The sequence below is a fragment of the Protopterus annectens genome, chromosome 4.part1 (assembly GCF_019279795.1).
Source record: "Protopterus annectens isolate FY-2018-M chromosome 4.part1, PAN1.0, whole genome shotgun sequence".
Lineage (NCBI taxonomy): Eukaryota > Metazoa > Chordata > Ceratodontiformes > Protopteridae > Protopterus > Protopterus annectens.
In genome coordinates this window covers 148,284,353-148,306,920 of record NC_056734.1, presented here as the reverse complement: position 1 = coordinate 148,306,920, position 22,568 = coordinate 148,284,353, and the positions used below count along the sequence as shown (strand labels likewise).

General features: G+C 38.9%; 1 protein-coding gene across 1 annotated transcript in view; it reads left to right on the top strand.

Annotated features, from left to right (window-relative positions):
• The window catches only part of TMEM212 (transmembrane protein 212), a 137,907-nt gene extending 133,882 nt beyond the window's left edge, over window positions 1-4,025 (top strand). The window contains exon 4 of the mRNA XM_044070896.1: window positions 3,817-4,025. Within this exon, the coding sequence (XP_043926831.1) occupies window positions 3,817-3,828 (12 nt within the window). The 3' untranslated portion in view covers window positions 3,829-4,025. The remainder of the gene's footprint in view (window positions 1-3,816) is intronic.
• The last annotated feature ends 18,543 nt before the right edge of the window (window positions 4,026-22,568 follow it).

Sequence of the window (22,568 nt, the reverse complement as noted above, 5' to 3'; positions counted from 1 at the left end):
CATTTAGTGAATTTGGTTCTCATGTCTTACCGTACCTCTCAGTCTCTTAGCACAAAAAACATGGACAACACCAACAATGGGGAATACAGAATTCAGTTCTCACTTCTCACCATAGCTCTCAAGTCAACCTGTTAGCACAAAAAAACCTGGACAAAGCCTACAATAGGGGAATACATTACAGCCATAAAAATAGGGACAAATTTCAAATACTGACCTTATAAACTTAAAAAATTGCTAGAATAAAAGGTTTGTGTTATTTATTTTCTGAAGAATATGAAGTCTGAAATTCAAATGCCTGTCATTATTTATTGAATTCAGTCCTTCACTGACTTGCCAGAAAAAGCCATAAAACCACAGATTTTATGAGGAACAGAACAAATATGAGGCATAAATCCAGAGCTTTCACAAGAGGCTCTTGTCACTTGTACCAAAGGTTCATTTTGCTATTGTTATTAAATGTTCTTTTGCAATGTGCTACTAACTCCTATTTAATAAAAAAAAGATCATCAAAATTGAATGAAAAAGTTGCTTAGATAAAAAAAACGTATTTGCAAACTTTTGTCTGAAATTAATCACATAGAACAGGTTGTACTGAAAGCAAAGTTGAACTGCTCAAAATAAAATATAACATGTTACTCCTGGTTTAACCACTTCAAAACAATCACGCTCTAATAGCAGGGATCATTTAAACATGTAGCCTTTCCTGTTAAATGGCTGTCAATCCTAACCCTTCTGGCCTGACTTCTACCAATTAGGCAGTCTTGCTAAGTGCTTTTTTGAGAGTTCATTAATTACCCAGTGTTTATTTGTGCTGCATGGACTAAATAGAGTTCTTAATCAAACTGTCAGCATGTCTAGCTGATTAAACCTGAAATAAGTAAAGCCGAGAACGACAGAGGCGTACAGAAGCAGACTTGCTTCTTCCCATAAGGTCAGAACCTATAGTCTGCTCATAGAGCAGTTACAGAGCATGGTATGCTGTACAACTTTTACCACAATATACCTTTCCCTGACTGTGCATTTCTAACTGATGTCCTTGCTTGTTCATCAGGAAACAATCACTGCAGTGTGTGTAATATGATTAAATGAAAGTACTATGTGCAAACTAAAAATGTAAGCGTCGCATCACACGTTATAATGCATGCATGCAGAAAAAGAAAATACAGTTTGACTTTTAAACGATAAAAAATGCAGTATATTTGAACTGAAAAACATAGCAAGATGAACAGTGAACATCCGCATACAAGCTGTGCATCAATTGAATGCCATATTTGTCACGTAAATGCTATAATATGTACTCCGGTACAAACACATTTATGTTACCAGACTAGTTGATTTAGTAGGTTAACTGTTAACAACAAAATCACCTGAAACAAGCTGCTTCATTTAACTATTAGTGAGCTGGGGATAAAATATAATAAGAGGCACTGTAATGTGGTTCCGGTGATCCCAAGCCTTACAAAAACAGACGGCACACACACAAGGTTTCCTTTGCTTACTTGTGCTACTTGCTTGCAGGTCTGCCGTTCCTGCATACACACACCAGGTTTCATTTCCTTATAGGTCTGGGAATTCCATTCAGTGCTGTTGCTGCTGCCCTTCCTGCACACACACACACACACACACACACACACACACACACACACACACACACACACACACACACACACACACACACACCAGGTTTCATCAGAGCTGCCATTCCTGACCTGCACATTCACATGCATCAAGGTTTCGTTTCCTTATACCTGCAGTACTCGGCGCTCACATTTTGCATTTATAATCCATTTCTGGAGGCCGTTCCTGCTCACATTTGAACAGAAATTTATGTTTTTTGCATGAATGACGTGAGCTCCAAGGAGCTCAATTCCGACAGGCTGGTAGCCCTCATGGACCTGACGTCATTGTGCATGTGATGACATTAGCTCCGATAGTGCAAAAATTAAAAAACAAAGAAAAAATCAGAAAAAAAGGAGTGCTACTCGGGAATCGAGGCACCCCTTCATTTGAACCCCAAAACTCGGTAAAAAACGACTAATTTGGTACGGTTGGGAGGTATGGCACACACCTGTTTAGGCAATGTAAACACCGTTTAGCAGAAACTGGCTCTCCCTGGACATGATCACACTCTGCATTTCTTAGTGGAAGACAATACAGCCTTAGACACACCCCCTACCTTAGCTGTGCTTAGCTAAACGCAAATACGGGCCACAGGGCTCCAATAAGCTTACAGCATGCATGACACCCCCTTATTAAGTCATCCAGCTCTTAGGCTTACACGGTGGTCTTAATGCATCTACATGGTTGGGTGCAAGCTAGCACGGACGGGAAATCTGTGATTCAGTATCACTGCCCTAATTTGTATAGGATTGACTGCTAATGTGTGGTTACAAATCCGACACTCAGTCTTCCCCCTTAGCAACCACTATTCTATGGTCTTGTTGTGTTATGCATACCATTGACTATTATGACAGAATTATGATTTTAGTTTAAAAGCTTATTTCCAACATTTTTTTTTTATTTTCAGGTCGATCCCATTTGCGCAATGCTGCCCTGCGCTTAAACAGCTGAACTTGGACAACAAAAAAAGTTAATTTTTATAATTTTGAAACTAATTTTCAAGCCTATGACCATATATTTGGCCTTTGGCATGCCTAACCCTTCTAATACATGTGTTTTTACTAGCGGTCATGCCTCCGTTTTGTAGTTTGCAGAAATGTATTCAGCTATTGGCTGAATACATTTCTGTAATCTACACTATTCCTGCATGGATGTCTGCATGCTTCCTGGATTGCTAATTCACCTCATTTGCATGGCTTTCACCAGTAAATGAGGTAATTAGCATACAGGGGCTGTGTCCATGCAGGAATAGTGCAGGAGCACTCGTGCATGTTCTGGGTGCTTATTTCTGTATCGCACGGCAGCCATATTGCCTGCAGCAGCTCTTGCACTGTTCCTGCATGTCATGCAGAGCTTGCTGTATCCTGGGGAGTATGCTAAGTTTCTAAGTACAACAAGGTGGTTGCAGCTGGTGAAGATTATCCAGGTAGTATAATTTTGTCATTTTCCGTCTATGTAGTATCATGTATTTATTGTGTTTATCCCAGGCTGAGAAAGAAATATGTCCAAACGGGGTCAATGCTGTACCCCAATAACAAATTTAAAATAAATAAATAAATAGTCTCTTTTCTAAAATCCATGTTTATCACTAATTATCAAGTATGAATTCAGCCACATGAACATTTGACCTATGTTGCAAAATAACTGAACTCAGGAGTGCAGCCAGGCAAAACATTTGTGAAAATGTTTTCATACACATAATACCTTACCATTTTGTAGGCTGGACATGACATATATTTCATAACTTTGTTAAAAATATACTGCAACAAAATGAGTCTGTATCAGCATAGAAATAAACACTTTAAATATTGAATCAAGTATGTTCTACAGTTTTTCTTGTCATTTTAATACTGTGCATATGCATATGTACAATAGATAACTGGGGTTTGACATACATTTCCAAAATAAAAAAAAAATAATAATGATAATAAGAACTATCCCGATACATTATCATGCTACATTCATTATGTTTGTTTGAACTTCCAGGAATATGTAAATGTGTAGTAGGAAACATTGATTTACATATAGTATTTCACTCCTTCTCTCTCCCATTCTCTCTCAATATATTTATTTATATTTAGCTGTCTGTATATACAAATACACACACAAAATAGTTTTATAGTTTTGTGTAATATTTTCTTTTTCTTTATTAATCGTAAGAGGAGAGAATATTTACAAGATGTGTTCCCTTTTTAGGTGCAGACGTGAAAGCTAAACAAGCAAGAGGTATCTGCCTGTCAGTCTTTCAACCCATCCCTTACATTTCATGGTTGTGATAGTCTGTATGACTTGCTTCACACGGAACATACTAAGCAGTTAAATATGAACTGTAGAACTTTACAACACATGACAAATGACTGATTAGTGCTGTTTACTGATTGTATCTATGATAATTAACATAACAATGAGCCTGTGTGTTTCTTTTGTTATTGGCAATATAACTACAAATATTATACTTACTTTATTGAAATCCTGTTGTACAAGAACAGTCTGAATGCTGCTGCATACAATTTCCGTTACTTGATGTTATACATTTGTTTTACAAAACATTAAACATATGTGAATCAGTGCTATTACTCTGGTAGCTGATGTTAGAATATCAGACTTGCATACAACAGTGTTAAATGGTACCTTGATTTTTTTTTTCACTGAGACACTTGCTGAATTATTTGCCGCATGATACACAGTTCTGGAAATTTCAGCGAACCTCCAAACATGTAATGACTATAGATAACCTCTTTGTTGTATGTCTGACGAGAAGAGTACGTTTTAATCATTTTCAGATATCTTGTTAATTTTGTGTGCTGACTATACACTGACCTCCTTTCTGCAGATAGCTGCTATTTTGCTCATTTTGCTCAGTCTTTCATTCCCCACAAATATTTAGACTTGAGCAGCCAGTATCTGTCACAAACTAGGAAAGAATGTCCTTTTATTATGATACTACCACCATGCTATCCACTTGCCTCAGGGCCAGAGTCTTTCAGAGGCCCAGGTAAGGATCAAATTAGCATGTCCCTACTTGCATTTATTCATTTTGAGATATCCTGTCTTGTTGCTGTGAGGACATGCTCATCCACTCTACATTTCCACTGAAGTTGTTGCTGTAGTCTCTCATTCCACATTACATCCTTTTCAAGAAAAGTGAGAAGGCAAGTCACTATTAGTCCCATAATTCCTAACTGACCTTCCAGCACCAGATTGGTGCTTGAACTTGGACAATGAGGCAGACCGTCAGTCTCCTATTTTACCATAATTTGTATTTTTTTCTTCTTAAGAAAGGTGTGTGTCTGGCACTGATAGTGTAATACAATGTTATTACTTCACCAAGTCATGGCTCATTAATAGGACTGAGGATGATAATAGTTAATTACAAGAAAAGTAATAACTAAAACTAATAGTTCTGGATACAACTGAAAATACAGCACTTACCAAGCAAGAAACACACACATCAGTAATAAGCTAGGTGTGTAAGAGTATGACTAAAGTAATACTGACGGGAACTTCCAAATCCTCACACTGTGCTTTCATGGAATCCTACAGAAATGTCAATGCAAGAAAGGAAAGTCAAAACAGGTTCTGAAACATAATTATTTATTTGCAGTATAAAGACTGTGAAAGTGACATTGAATTCAAAGGTGTTTATGGACATGAACTAATGGTGGAATATGGACTGCAGGGTAGCTCAGTTAATGTGCATTACTGTGTTGTGCTATAGTTTGTAGACAAATTTAAAAGATGAAAATTTTTAAAAAAGCAGTATTACTATACCTATCCCCCTGCAACTCCCTACTAACTTAAAACTGAGGGAAGACATCATTAGTGATGTTATATTCGAACACCTCTGCAGTAGTAAAGGGGGGTGGGTAGGTATAGTAAAAGACTGGCATTTTTGGAATAGTAAGTGTGCATTTATAACATTATTTACTGACTGTAACAATTTATGTATGTATGTTTGGATATATGCAGGTGTTGACAGTGATAGAGCATTTGTCATTGCATATAAAATGGAGTGCTCTTGGGGCTTCAGTAGTATATGGTCTGTGTGTATTTCTTTGGCTTGGACATGGCAAAAGGACTGTATATACAAGAATGTTTTAGGGGAGGTGTTACACCATTTTAGGGTGCCAGGGCTGCTGTTGTATGCTAGTCTGTCCCTGTATTTTTCAGTGAGAGTTATGTCTCTATTGTCACCATTAAATCAGAGAAATTAAGGGAGCAAATAGGACAGTGCCAAAGCCAGACCTTGTCTCCTCTCCTGAGCATTGTCCTCATGTACCGGACACCAGGCTGTAGCTGATATGTACAGACTGTCCATTTTAACAATGTGAGGATTGCACCTTTATTGTTTGTAGGCAGTGTTGCTGTGCATTCAAGTCACTGAAATACACTGGATTATGCCCTGCTGACCCCAAAGTAACTTTTTTTTGTTCCTCAATTTCATTGTGGGTCTACCAACTGAGGCATTGCCCGGGTACCAAATGACCTCACTACAGCTCTGGTAGTTAGTTATCACGTGATGATATTTTTGAAATGACAAACTGGACCAAGTCAGTCACATTCTGTGATGGAAAAAAATGTCCTTTTTTATTCCACATTTCAAAGAAAAGCAGGACACTGCACATAACACATCTTATAAAATATGAACAAAATTTATAATTTTACAAGCATAGGTGTAAATCTTTGCAGTAAAGGGAAAATAAATCATGTCCTGGCATCACTTGGAGACATGGACTACCTTATTAGTGTAAGAAATGAAACAGTGACACTATTTTATGAATAATCATCAAGATTTTTACAGAATTTTTTATGTCTTGAAAAAGTGGACCCTTTCGGCAAAGACTAACAATATTTCCATTAATTTTGTTTGCAAAGTGGGGCTGGCACATACCTTTGATCTCTTCCATCTAAATCTTAGGGTGGCTCTGGGAAGCACCATCTTACAAATAAAATTAATAGAACTGTAGTTTGTCTTGTTACTTGAAGATACATACAGCGCTAGTAATTCTAAGTAAGTACCTGCACCAATAGTATTCAGCCATATTCTCAAACATTAGCTAAGGGTAGGCAGGCAAAGTAAAACTTTGCCATTAAAAGTAAACAGAAAAAGTATATTGAACAAGTCTTACAAAGCCAAGTGAAAATGTATGGAAAATTCTAGTCTGAATCCTGGCTTTGGCCCTGTTCTAGGGCTAGCTAAACACTTTGAGCCCGATTCCAAAAGACATGCTCTCAGTGTAAGTTACCATTTACATTGAGAACAGGCCTTTATTGTAAGGTCTTACACCAAAGTAAGTCACTTACACTGACAGCAAGTGTTTTGAAATCAAGACAACCCAGTAACTCCATAAATGAAAACTCTAAGGCCTCTTCTAAACAACATGGAGAGACATTCTATTTTTATTTTTGTGCATATTGTAAATATTTGCCGACTTTATAGTATTCATCTCCACTGGAGCACCATCTCCACATAGTGTCTGTACATAATATGTCTCCCCTCATACCCATCACTCCTGAGTTGTTTAATTTAATCTAGCTGTTATTTCTTTATTATGTCCTCATCTATAACTTTCTTTCCACATAATATAGCCTGCTATCCTCTCAAAGCCTAATTCACCTCTGCTTTCTTTTCCCCTCCTTTCCCATAGTCTTTGCCATAAATCATTGTCTTCAGTTTCCCATAATAACTAAGGAAATCTGATTGCATTAATTATTTGCATCTATATTACATAATCAAACTTTTAAAAGTTTGAACTTCATATGGTGAACACCATATGATCGAACATTTAAAAGTTCAAAAATGTAATAAAAAAATAAACCAATGGAAAAAACTACCTGAATGGTTTTAGCAGGGGGGCAAGCCCCCCTACACCCTCCACACCCCCTGCTCTTTAAGTATACCAACTCTGAGATCGCACTACAATGCAGAAAAGGGAAATCTTCCCATTCGGTACTGTACAGAGAGCTCTGTTGAAATGTTCAAACTTTTAAAAGTTCGATCATATGGTGTCAGCCATATGACGTTCGAACTTTTAAGAGTTTGACAACATGATATGGACACAATTATTCATGTTGGATATCAGTTATGCTTGTGCTTGTCTTAATATTGTCTTTAGTGGAGCTTTTCTCCCAAGTCCTCACTGAAAATGGGCACCATAGCCCAGTGAGACTTTCCTGGTCAATGAATAAATAATAAATTAAGCTGTCTGTGGATAGGACAGAAGAGATGTGAAAGCAAACTCACCATAACAGTAGCTGTTCAAATATATCACAGTTGCAGTAGCCTAAGCTGTATGTGTTATATCCTTCCCAGGACATGACTACTGGCCATTATTCAAAGCTTCAGGACACCTTTCATGAGTCCTAATTGGTGTGGGGCATGAGCAATGCCAGATAAAAAAAAAGCTTCAGAATTTACTTGCTACTGATATACATTCTCCCTTTGGGCTTTGTGGGGTTGGCAGTCAGCTAGTGATCCTTCAAGGTTGAACAAGTAAGCAAATTTGTAGGGAAAACCCTCCATTACATCTGTTAACTGAGAAAAAACAGTGCATGTTATGAAGAAAATATCTATTTTTACTAGGATAAAGGTGATTGTATGGAATGTCAGTTAAATTGTGAGTGTTTTAAGGTGTGTTTTCCTTAAGGATGCTTATGTGAAAAAAATGTGTAAAATGACTTAGATGGTTTAAAATGTACTTTTTGTTGTAGAAAAGTAATTTTACAGACTTGAATTTCTGATTTTGGGGGTTGTCTCTGGATTTCTCTTTCCCAGCTAACCATGGAGAAGTTTATCAGCTCTTTCATTCTTCCTTCCCCTAACTGCAAGAAGAAGAAAGTTTAGTTCATAGTTAAGCTGACTCTTTCAATGAATCAGCCACTGATGGACAGCTCTTCCATGGTCACACCTTGTTTCTTTGACTACTCAAAAGTGTCTCTTGATCCTGGTTATGTACCTCCTCAGGAAGCTGTTAATGTCCTTTTTGGTTGTTATGGTGTCCTTTGTGGGCAAGGAAGAACTAGTTTTGTTGGTCTTGGAGGAGTGAAAATACAGTTGTGCAAGTAAACTTACCATAACTTAGATGTTCAAATGATCACTGCTGTGGTAGCCTAAGCCATATGGGTTATATCCTGCCAAGGATATTCCAGCCAGGCAGCTTCCAAAGATTCAGGGAACCTTTTACCTATGTTACATTAAAGGAATTCCCCCTGCACGAAAGGCAATTGCACAGCTCCAGTAATATGAAATCCAAAAGCCAAAAGATGAGCCAGCAAACTGGGAGACTGAATTAATATTTATTCAATGAAAAAACAAACCGGTTTGGCTGGTGTACACCCCAGCCTTCCTCAGTGTAACTAAAATTCATTGAAAATAATCCTTTTATAGATGTGTTTTAATTAAGTCAAACGTGATTGGATAATCAAAATTGTTGATTTAATCCAGGTGGGAATAAACCTCCCAGTTTAACAATCCACTTCTTTTCTTTAGTATCCAGAATGGAATGCCATCTTGCTTTGTTAGATTTATTAACTTTTATAATGTCAATGACCATGAAACTGAACTTGGCAGATAAATGTTTGGTGGAATGTTTAAATAGAGCACTACTTGTTTTTTTGTTTCTCAAGTCACTTGTGTGTTCAGAAATTCTTAGTCTAAGTGGCCGTGAAGTTTGGCCTATATAGAAGGCACCACAGCTGCATGTAGCTAAATAAATCAGCCATTCACTGCTGCAACTGGCAAAAAAGTTAATGTCATAAACTGTGCCACAGTTCTTACTTGTAAATTGTCTGGACTTAAAAACTTTACTGCAATGCATGCAATGACCACATGGATAACATCCCATGAGTACCTCACCTGTGAGTGTGGTTTGTACTTCTTGAAAGGATGTTTTGGAATGTGAATGTTTATAATGGTTGAAGTGTGAAGCTAGATTTCTGCCCTTACGGAATGAAAAATAACATCTGTCTGATAGAACATTAGATAAGCTATGATCACTCTGTAGAATATTCCAGTGTCTTTGTACACTATTAATTAACAAATCGGAATTCTTACTAAGTAGTGACTAACCTGATAGGTGACAGCCTGTGTTGCTCATGTTGTTTATATTCCAAAAGGTCTTCTCTTTTTAGTGTATTGGCCCAATTGCTGGCCTGTAGAACATGTCCCATCTGATAGCCCCTATCCTTGAATCTGCGAGTCAGATCCTGTCTGTATTCCTGAAAAGTGGAATCCCTAGAACAAATACGTCTCATTGTAATGTATTGGGATTTGGGGATATTTTTGTTATATGAGGTGGATGAAAGCTGGATGCATGGAGGAGGGTGTTGTATTGGGGATACTTCCAGAAAACTTCGGTACATAAAGTGTGATCTGATTTCCTAGAGATAGAAACATCAAGAAAAGTGATTATGTTTAAGTCAAAGTTAACCGTGAACCTTCCACCTGCCCAAGCCATTAGACAGTTCAAGCTCAGCTGTATAAAAGTCAGGTTTTGGTGCCAAACCATTCAGAGCTTCCATGCTAACTAAAAGGGGGAAGCTGAGTCCTGCGAGGACATAGCTAGGAGTAAAAAGACATGAATGTCCACACCCAGCCATAAAAACACAGAAAAATAATGGGGATGGAGGGCTGGAGGGAGTAGCTACTACATTAATGATCATCCGAACATCTACTGTTATGGTGAGTTTGCTTAAACAGCTGTACTATGTTTATCATATTAATCAGTGCTGCAGTAGCATTAGCTATATGGGTACATTACCCTAGCTTACTACATTTTGGAGGTGGAAGAAGTGTCCAGGAGCCCCTGGTGAATGGTTCTAGTAAAGCTTGATCTAGACCTAGAGAAGGAATCAAGCTTGTAGTGCTTTGTAAGAAGTGTGTACAGTGGAATATGTTTCTGGTTCTAGAATACTTCTAGAATCCAACCCTTTCCAAAAAGCCATAGTCAAAGCCAGTATCTTGGAAAGGTGAGCCTTGGCCCTGCCTGAAATAGCTTGTTGTGGTGGGAATAACAAAAGGGAATAATGTTAGAGAACCACTTGGAAATAGCTTTGACATAGGTTGTCCCTTCTTCTAACCTTCACAAGACAATGAACAACTGATTTGAACATTTGAAGGATTTTGTTCTATCAAGATAAGACTTGAGTTGTCTGTGGATATTCAAGGTATAGAGTATTCCTCACTGATTTTAAAGTTTAGGGAAGAAAACATGTATATACATAGTTTGTCTTAAAGTAAACATGGATACCACTTTAAGTATAAAAGTAGGACTAGTTCTCTGAGAAACCATGTCCTTGTGAAAATGATATAGGATTGACCCATCATTAGAGGTTTCATCTCAGATAATCTTCTTGCAGAGGTCAAAGCAATCAGTGGAACAGCCTTCCATGTTAAGCACCTGAAGTCAGCCAGGCAAACTGGTTGAAATGGAGGAAGTGCTAGCTTTTCTAACACAAAATTAAAATCCCAAGGAGGAGCCACCATTTTTCTATTTCTTTTTCTCCTTTCAAAAACATTTTAACATGATAATGAACTGAAAGAACGTCAGACATGCTGAAATGGCTGACAAATGAACCTTGATATATGAGTTAGATAGGACATAGCATAGGAACTCACACAAATATTTTAAAACCAGAGAAACACTAGTCCTGAATGTGAGCTGGTTATGTTACTGGCACCAACTAGAAATCCTTTTGCATTTACTTATATCTAATTTTCTAGTAGCATGCTTTCCTGCCTCCATAAATACCCCAAAGAAATTAAGACCCCATTATCCAGGCAGCCAGTTGAATTTGCTAGAGGGCAAGGAGTATCAAACACTTCTGTTGTGTGAGTAGATCCATTCTGAGAAGAAGTCTGTGGTAATTGCCTCTGACCATTTCCAAAAGAAGGGACAAACACTGTTACCTGGGCCAGAATGAAGTCACCACAATGATCTTGGGAGATTCCTTTTAAATCTTCAGAAGTACCCTGGATATCTGTTGAAAGAGTGGAAAAGCATACAGGAACATTCCTGTCTTAGGAAAAGACATGTCATTGTCTTCCAGGCCATCTTGCATGGAGTCCTGGAACAGAATTTTGCCAGCTGGTAGTTCAGAGAAGAGGCAAAAAGGTCTACTTGAGGAACTCACCACAGATGGATCATGTTTTGCAAGATAAAAGTATAAGCTGCACATAGACTTACAGAGCAGAAACTTTAATAAAACAACAAAAAAGCAAAGGTAAGTGCTTTCACGACTCACAGGTCGCTTCTTCAGACAATTGTACTTGCTAAAACATTCATTTAAATAGTAGCTTACCATCACAGCTTAAAATCATTAACCAATTAACTAAGCTAATAGTTTAATAAAATACTAAAAAAGAGAGGGGAAAAATCTCAGAAATTTTTATAAAAGACATCTTAAAAACAAATGGTATGTTAAAAACAAAAACTGATTCTAAAGTAGTATATAACTACTTATCTTTAAGAGGGCGTACTTTCAAAAAGGGTTTTAGAGAAAACATATTGTTCAACCCAGGATGTTTTCTGCATTTACCAAGAGGATCCACTTTTGCTCAGCAGCGTTTTTTTACTAGAAAGCCCTCTACCCATGAAAAGTCGATCGAGGAGCAGTACAAAAAAGGGAAGCTCACAACGGCCTGTTAGTATAGACATAAATCAACCAATGGTTAGCTTAGTTAATTGGTTAATGATTTTAAGCTGTGATGGTAAGCTACTATTTAAATGAATGTTTTTAACAAGTACAATTGCCCTAAGAAGCGACCCGTGAGTCGTGAAAGCGCTTACCTTTGCTTTTTTGTTGTTTTATTAAAGTTTCTGCTCTGTAAGTCTACGTACAGTTTACACTTTTAGCTTTGCACATTTTTTGCTGCACTTGACTGTACTCTGGATTCATTTTTTTGATTCATGTTTTGCAAGACCCCTGATCTAGTTTCCATTTGTGGGGGTCTGCCTTTGTCCTGCTCAGCTTGTCTATCACACAGTTTTGTTCTGATGGAATATAGATAGCATGCCAGTACTGTGAGATTGGGCTGTAAAGCTATATTGCAAGCTAATATGGCTACTCTGCATAAGGGGTAAGACCTGGTTCCCCCTTGCTTGTTGATGCACCGCATCACTGTGGTATTGTTTGTAACCCTTTGAAGAGGTCCTGGGGACAAACGGTGATTTAGAGAACTGAGTGCCTCGATACAAGTAAGCATCTTTTTTTATATTTGTGTGCTTATGTCTGTCCTTTTTTTCCCAAATACCTTGTACTTCTTCCCTTTTTATAAAAAAACATAAAACCATGTAAAAAATGGTAAAATAAGGTAGCATGAAATAGCACCATCTAGTGGAAGAAGCAAGAATGATTACATAAATAAATAAACTGACTATATGTTTGTTTGTCTTTTGGCTTTTTCCCGGTAAGGGGTCGCCACAGCTAATGCTTGGCAGTAGATTTTTATGAAACGCAGTGGTGCCAGCTCGACGCCCAACCTTCAATGAAGTCACGCCCATTTACGCACGCGTGTCTTTCGAACGCTACGCTACCTTACTATATAAAATATATAAATATTTATATAAATGTTGTTCTATAATTAATTTAATGTAATAATTGTCGTCATAGTGTTGTGGCATTATAATTTAGCAGAACTGAGTTTCAGAACTGGCTTTAAAGATACCATGTCATTTAACCCTGGATGGTTACTGGCATCCAACACCAATTTTTTATGAAATATTTATTGTTTTATAACATGAGTATTTTATGTAGACAATTCACACAATACACCCTACTTGATGCATTTTACATTACAAAAGTTTTAAGACTGATTTCATGTTACAGGTTTTATTTCATTCATCTCATACATTCTGTATTTTAATTCATTTAAATTGAACCTTCATTGTTAATTGTTTAATTGATCAGTACTTCTTATTGGTTAATTTCCATTTGAAAATGTATTTAACATGGCCTTTGGGACAGTACATGCCTATCTGATGAAGTTTGTAAGACGAAAACGTAAGGGGAAATGTTTTTACAATGTTTATGTGCTTGATGTGCTTTGGGCTTTTAAATCACTGTGTTCATGTGCACTTTGGATTAAACTTCTATTGAGTGGACCAGCTGGTTTCCAGTGCCCTTCTACAGGTTGTAACAAAAAGTTACCTTAAAATTCATAGAAATGTTTGACCCACATAGTTGTTTGTGCTTTCTACCCACCAGTTCTTTCACTTTTATTTGTGCAATTTTTTTTTCTCTTTAAATGTCAGCATCAACAAAATCAGACTTTACATCTGTTCCTGCAGCAGCTCTTCCTGACTCTGCATCATCACTCTTGTTGCCTTGAAGATGTAAAGGTTGAGCGATGACAGACTTCCTGAAAAAATGTGGTTGTATATATGCACAAACTTCTCTGAGTTTAGTAGTGTTTGAAAAAGTAATACTTAGTTATTTCAATTTCTGTCATCAGTTTGGATATTCCACAGATCGAACCAGTAAGAGCAGGAAGTAGCTAAGTAGTAAGTAATGATATTTTTCATCAAAAAACAGCAATAATAGAATACACTGGACCACACCAATGTTTTTGTGTAGCTCTCAAGATGTTACGGCAATCATGTAACATCTAGGAGATGCTGCATATCATCTTGGCCACAGCTCTCAACTTCTTTGCTCAATAAACAGGGAGAAACTAAAATTAATGGCTAGAAAATACATTATTGTTAATCATACCTCTTAAGTGACCTCACTATGAGGAGTGTTTATCATTTTGAGTCTTAAAAAGTCCATCTGTCTCACTGTTTCACATATACCTCTCATACTCTTAACACAAGAAATCAGGACAAAGCGTTAAATAATGGAGGGAGGTCCAAAAATAGGGACAAAGTTTAAATATTGTTCTTATAAACTTAGAATGTTGCTAGAATAGTAGGATTTGTGTTAGCATGCATTTTCTGAAGGATATGAAGTCTGAAACTCAAATGTATGTAATAATTTAGTGACTTTAATACCTGAAAACAACACATTTAAGAACAGACCAAAAATATAAGGCAAAAAATCTGAACATTTTGTGAAAATATGAGTAGCTGAGAGGTATGGTTTCACATTTAAATGGCATGTTACGCATAATTAATGTCATGGATAGTGGAGAGATATCTTCGGCAATAATGTAAAGCATTTTATTCCTATTTAGTGGCAGTAACAGTTTCACGTGATAGCAGAGAACACTGACTGGACTTTGAGTAACCACATTATTCGGTATTCTGAATTTACACTTACACATGGTCCAGTGTTCTCCATTATGGCCAGAAAAATTACCTATGGATGGGAGTGGAGCAGAGCACATCAGAAAGGGAAGATAATGATTCACTGTGTGATACAAGCAGTTCTTTGTTGCTCGAATCCCTCTCCACTGTTCCAGAATTGATCCTCACACAGCCTCCTTCACCTGGTGAGCAGGATCTGACATCAGGCATGTTGATGTCATTGCATATCTCTCCTTCTGGAGGAGGCTGACTGACTGCCAATACATGATGGCTCCCACTGCCCTTCCCTGTACTCTTCCATTGGATTTTTGCTCCGTGGATCTTAAGAATTTTCCATAAGGCTGAGGGTTTGAAGAGTTTGCTAGCCTACCTGATGAAAAGATATATAAAGAATTGCCAGAAAAGAGATACAGAGGTAGCCAAGGAGGTTGGATGGGGGTATGAGTATAAGTCAGAGTGTCCACAATGTGGTGGTGGGGAGTGGTATCTAAACAATATATGCTCTCATTTCATATAAGATAAATTAACAAGCATTAACTGCAAAATACTAGAGCCCTACAAAAACAATTATAGCTTATAGACTAACAGAGTCAGTGACCTTATTTCAGGACTTTCTGTATCATATCAAAAAATGCAGAAAAGTAAATCCTGAGCACTTACCTAAAAGCAATAACTTCAAGGTAAAACAAAGCACTGCATTTTCTATATTCAAAGGTATCTGAAGATGTGGTTTTATTACATATAACACTAAACTTCTAAGCACTTCTAAAGAAAAAAAATGTGCACACTGGTCAATATGAAAGGGGAACAGGATGCACTAGTTATTCTTCCTTAAATGGTTGGAAGACTATGTCACAACTGTTAAAATTCACTACCAAGGTGGGATGCATAGACAAGTGCTGTGCAACTGTGCAGATCTAGTTTTTGAGGAGGTCACTGTAGGAAGCACATTAGATCAGGTGCAGCACAACTGACCCAATGTTTGCAGTGAGGCAGATAGTTGAGAAGAAGCTAGAGATGAGGAGAGAGTCCAACTGGGCTTTCATAGATTTGGAGAAAGCATATGACAAGGTCCCATGAAAGATGATCTGGGCAGTACTGCTGTGGTTCAAAGTCCTAGAAACATTGGTAGAATTAGTGCAGGCTATGTACAAGGACCCAATGACTCAAGTACAAACAATGTTTGGCCTCACAGAGGGGTTTCCAGTGGTAGTGGGTGTACACCAAGGTTCAGCTCTGAGCCCACTGCTGTTCATACTGGTGATGGACTACATTTACAAACAGGTTGGAGGGGACAGATCAACAACGTTGCTGTATGCAGACGATGTGGCATTATAGCCAAACTCAAAGCAAGAACTTCAGCAAAGGATAGGGGAATGGAATGCAAAACTGAAGGCACATGAGATGAAACTAAGCACAGATAAGACAGTGGTAATGGCAGCAAATTGGGGAAATCAGAAGAAGCTGAGAGTTGAGATAGAAGGGAAGACAGTAGAACAGGTAAATAGCTTCAAGTATCTGGGAGGGATGGTTGAGGAGAAGGGAAGTCTGAATGAAGACATTAAAGCTAGAATCAGATTTGGTGCAGCCAATTGGCATAGAGTGTTAGGTGTAGTCTATGACCAAAGAATGCCAAAGAAGCTGGAAAGTAAGGTGTACAAGACGGTGTGACCAGTACTATTGTATGGTACAGAAACTTGGGCAGTAAAGGCAGAGCAGATGAAGAAGCAAGAGGTGATGGAGATGAAGTGCCTGAAATGGGTGGTAAAATGGACACGTGGGACAAATGAAGAAATGAGGACATAAGAGCAAAAGCTAAAGTAGCCCCAATTGCAGAAAAGATCAAAGAAAACAGATTACAGTGGTTTGGACATGTGCAGAAAACAATCTGGTGATGAAGATTTGGGACAGACAGGAAGAAGGTAAGAGGAAACAAGGACATCCAGCAAAGAGGTGGATGGATTGTGTGAAAAAAGATCTGCAACAGTCAGTCATGAGTGTTGAAGAAGACAGGAGTGTGGCATTTAATTGACAGAGATGGTAACAGTTAACATGATAACCTGACCCCATGTAGAAAATGGGAAAAAAGGGGGCTGATGACTGTAAGACGCACCAGATAACTAATTACAGAGGTAGCAGTTAGGGAATAGTGTCTGCTTGCCAAGAAAAGGATGGGGTAGATATTGAGTGATTACTGTAGGAAAGACAGAGGGAGAAGGGCAGGTAGCAGAAGCAGGCAGGCAAACATGGAGTAGAGAAACAGACAGACAGGGTGGTATACACATAAAAGGTTTGGAGGACAATGGATGGACACATACATACATACATACAGAGGAAGGGTGGACAGCTGGTGATGGGGAGTGCTGGACAATGGACAAGGGATAGGGAATAATGGTGAATGACACATAAGAGAGGGAACGCATTAGGAATGAGATAAGATGGGTTAGGTTCCTGGCATGGTTAGTTGCTGGGGCAGGCCAGACAGAAATAAACCCAGGCATCACTTACCTGCATGGCCAATGTTATAGATCTGTTGTTCTTCCAAAAGTCAACTTGTCAGGCCTTGATTGTCTTGCAACTCTGCTAGTCATGCCAGAAGGAGCTCCATGCTTTCAATGCAAGCATACAGTTGCTGTTACAACTTGGCAGTGACAAGTCTCTGTAGTAGGGTTGCCAACGTTTCAGATTAAAGTGGGACATTTTTTATGGAAATGAGAGAGTTTGCAGGGCAAACCACACTCACAAGCAGTGGGAAGGACCAGACTTTCTTTTTTTTTGCAAATGTAAGAGGTCAGTTTTACAGCATTTTAGTTGTTTCTGTTCTTTTGTACAGTACTAAGGTGCTTCAGATAAAAAAAAAAAAAAAAACATAATCATTCCATGCAACTAGTAGAGGACATTTAGGAAATGCTATGTCTTAAAAATCTCGTTATATGTACCAATTTTTTCATATTCATTTGCAGTATGCAACTCTCCTGAATAAAGATAGAAAGAAAGTAGTCCCACTCTGCAACTCATACTGGGATAGTACTGGAGACTCTTCCAGTGCCCATCTGGGAAAGGAGCCTTCACCCCAATTCTTGACGGGCAGATTTGCCGAACACCAGTTACTCCTCCAAATTGCCTTCTGCAGAAGGACCGTTGGCCCGATTCCTGAGAGGGAGACCTGATGGGCACTAGTGATAAAGGCCAGTTGCAGTGGCAGGAGGAGAAGAAGAAGGTGAGCCCAACTATTCCTCAAATGCCACAGCAGAACCTCCAGGATACACAATGGGAAAATTATTGCATGCAAACATAACAAAAACAGCACTGCAGTTTTACAGAGGGCTGTAACAGAACATGCAGACAACCTGCTGCCCAGAGAACTGCTCCTACTTCTGTGGCACCCAGCCATGGCAAGGTGATGCTTCTCGGCAGCTGCAAAATAAGTCATGTACTGTGGAACAGACTTACACAACAGAGATCACTATGCAAGAGAATGGTACTAGCAAAAAACATGATTACAGTACAACTCTGGCTCACTGTCCTGAACCTGTGCCATTCACTGGCAGAGCAGATCAGAATGGTGCCACCTCAGATCATCATAGCTATGGCAACACTGTTCCCCATAATTAGAGATGCCAGAGGCTTTGCTCAAAAGCTATGTCAGCTTATACCAGACATCTGTTTTCTTCAAAGGGCCTTCACAGGGGCCCAGCAGATGCCCTTTAAAGCTCCTATACAAGAAGAAAAGGAAAATCCTGGTCTTTCTCTTTGGCACACCATATAGAAGCCCTGCTTTTATTACTCCCAGATGCAGCCATCACCACTCAAAAGGTTCACTTGAAGACAAACAAGATAGCCCTATGCACACGTACACACATTTTAATCAAGCAAAATAGCATTGCACTATAGCACTACACGAGGACACATGCTGTATACACAAGCATTTTGCATACCTTGCACTAAATGATGCATGTATGACTCATGCCAATATGTATGGATAGTCCACTGTATACTGGATGCAGTTCACAGACATTTGCACCATCTGTCATCATTTGCATAACCACCATGCTAAGAACCTGCTGTTGCTCCAAAATGAAGTGTCACCAACATCTTGTGCAACACTGCACACAAATGCTGGACTAAGACAGAGAGGAATTGTGAGTACAATCTACATGAATGAGGTACAATACAAAGTTAAGGAAGGAGTCCTGCATGGTAAAGTACAACATCTTCAACTATAAGCTGTTTGGTGGCTGTCAGGTAGAGTGTGACATACGTCTTGTTTTGTGTATAATGAGGACCTCATCATGTGCATGTAGGGGAGTAAGCCATGACAATGGCATATTGTGGGGATTACAGGCCATATGGCATGGGGAGAGTTTAGAACAACAGGTACAGGAATTGATACAAAGCTATGTCAAAGAAGAACCCTCAGTCATCAGGCTATGAACACCCCTGCAACCACAGGGAAAATAAAAAACAGAAACGTTGGTGTTATCATACCGTGCTGAGCTGGGGTTTTTAACTTTAAGCCCTAACTACCACTGATGTGCAGAGATGATGTTAGAAATGTGCATGCATTGGTGCTCAAGGGAAATGCCTCCCACCTACATAGTAGTATGACCATGATTGCCTGCCCACTTGTCAGAGAAATGACTACTTCTATATGGCCTTGGCATCAACACCAGACCTCCCTTCTAGAAGAGTAGAGCAGGTAATGCCTCATCATTCCTTTAACTACTGGCCACCTCAAGCAGGTGCTCAAGCAGATAACTGAACTTGTGTTGCCTTGGTCACAGTCAAAACTTTATTCCCATATATGATGGAGCTAAGATGTAGCTAAGATGGCTAATGCTACACAAACTTTTGTATCCTCAGGAATTAGAATACTTTTCATTCCCAAGAATTCCACTTGTCAGTGAAACAGTTCATGTAGGTCCTTTACAGTATGCTTACCCACTAACAAATGGTCCACTGTCTGTCAATCTGTCAACTGAGTGGTCACTGAGACATAGTTTAATAATGCATTCCACATATTTACACCAGTTACTACATAGACAAGGACTAAAGGTGGAGGAGTTTTGATTGACATCAAATATAAATTTACCTCAAGGAGGGTCAAATAGGACAATGTACTTGAGCTTCTTCATGTTCAAATCACCATAGGCAAACTCTTATACTACTTCCTGGCAAGCTATAGTTCCCCATCTATGACCCAGGAAACCCATAACATGTATTTAAACTTATTGGAAACACTCACCATCCAAACCACTACTATATTTGTGGGGGATTTTAATCATCAAATGTACAGGCACAGAGATTTTTGGATTTTATAAAGACAAAGTCCCTGGACCAGATTGTCAATACACCAAACAGAGATCAAACATACTGGATATGGTCCTCAGTAGTATGGGAGAGTGCTGCACACCCCATAGTATAATACCTTCTTTGGTAAGGTCAGACCACAAAATAGACTTCTTTGAAGTAAAAATAAAACCTGGAACCCCAGCTATCCCTGGAATATTCAGGAGCTACTCTAAGGCTACCTTCCTACTATTAAGTGATAACCTGGCAAAATTTCCAGCTCCCATAAATCCTGAGAACACTGCTGACTATGCAGAACTGTACAAGCATGTTGATAGCTGCAAACAGGCAGCTGTACCCACCAGCAAGAAATACAGGAATAACTGAAAAAACAAGCCACCCTGGTGCAGGCTGGTGGAATTGCAACACCAATAGGCTGTATAACAGGAGGAAGAAAATCATGGCAAGAATCAGGAGGTGCAGCACCAAGCAGGGTAAAAACACTCTCATCAAACTAAACAACTCAGAGGACAAATAAAGTCTACCAGAGCCAAAGTTGAGGAAAATGTCGCCTCCCAGGCCAAGGACAACAACAAGGCATTCTTTAGTTATGTCTGCAACCTCAAAGGCAGCACACAATTGTGTGCAGAGCTGATTGTTAATTGAGCCACCTATATTGAGTCAGAAGATATAGCAAACCTACTGGCTGACAAATTCAGCTCCAACTTTACCCTTCTCTCCCCCTCAACCTTCCCTCAGAAAATAACATCAAATATAACGTCCCCTGCTATCACTAGGGAGCAGGTCTTTAATGCTCTCTCAAAGGCCACAAACACTGTATCAATGAGCCCAAATAATATCCCAGGATGCCTTCTGAATATAATGAAACATGACCTATCAGGCCATCTGGAATTGTTATTTAACTGCAGCTTCCAAACAGGCTTCATGCCTCATGAATGGCAGCAACAGTCATCTCTCTGCACAAAGGTAGGCCATCTACAGAGCATGGAAACTAGAGACTCATAAGTGACTGGAAAGCCATGGAAAGAATTATCATGGAAATGTTCAATAATGGCATAGGATACCTCCAGATGATGGACCCAACCCAATTTGGTTTTGTCAAGGGCAGGTCGTGTTTACTCATCCTTCTGGATTTCTTTGAGAAGGTCATCAAAGCAATGGATGAGGGCAAAATGGTTCACACTGCCTACCTTGACTAAGGCATTTGACACAATATTCCATTTGGGCATTGCTGACAAACTCAAAAGTTTAGGTATGTCACCTGATAGATAGCCACCTGGCTCATAGAAAGGACCCAGGAAGTTAGACTTGGGGAGTACACATCTGCAAACAGATCAGTTACAAGTGGAGTACCTCCGGGATCACTCCTTGTATTTTTCCTTTTTGGTATTTACTTCTCTGACATCAAGGCCAATGTTAATGGCCTCTGGTTGACTAAATTTGCAGATGATTACAAATTAGAAGCAGACATAGAATCCCCACTGACACAAATGTTATCCAGGAAGGGCTGGCACAGACAAATAACTGGTGTCAGAGCCATGGACTAAAACTAAATGCCATGAAATGCATAATAGTATCCTTCAGGAAGTCATCCACTCCTGGTATCATACTGACAACACATCCCAAAGAGATGCCTCAGTAGTCAGGGACTTGTGGACACACATAGACAGTGATCTAGCCTTTGACTAGCATACAGTAGTGAGGAAATCATTCTGTGTTATGCAACTTATAAACAAAAGTATGGTGCCTAGGTCCAAGGAAGCCATATTTGGCATTCATCAGACCTATCATTGAGTACAATGCCCCCTTTGGTATGTACCTAACCAGATATGCAACAATTAGAATGTCCACAGTGGTTCCTCACTGAAAGAATACAGGCCGTAAGTAACATGTTCTATGCAGATTGCCTCAAGGCATTTCCTTGTATTCTGTTGAGGGGAGATCTATGCTTGCCACACAAGGCATGGTCAGACCCCACCCAGATTAACCTCCTACAAGAATCCCATTGTTATGCACTGTATTAAGTTTGTTTTGTTAGTTAAATACCGTGTGACATAACATAAGGTCAAGCAGAGTAGAAAACAGTTTCCATTTAGTAAAGCTCTAAAACTACACATCAGCTAATACCAGGTTAGTTCAGAGAAATGGGTGAGGTAGTCATTACAAAGAATGATCAGCTATACCTTTGAGGCACTGCATACTCTTGGATGAATCTCTTTACCAACAATTTGACTACTGTAAGCAGAGAAAAGTGGATCTCTCAAACATGGTTAAATAGCTTTGTGGATCTCTCAAACATGGCTAAATAGCTTTGTGGATCTCTCAAACATGGTTAAATAGCTTTGTGGATCTCTCAAACATGGCTAAATAGCTTTGTGGATCTCTCAAACATGG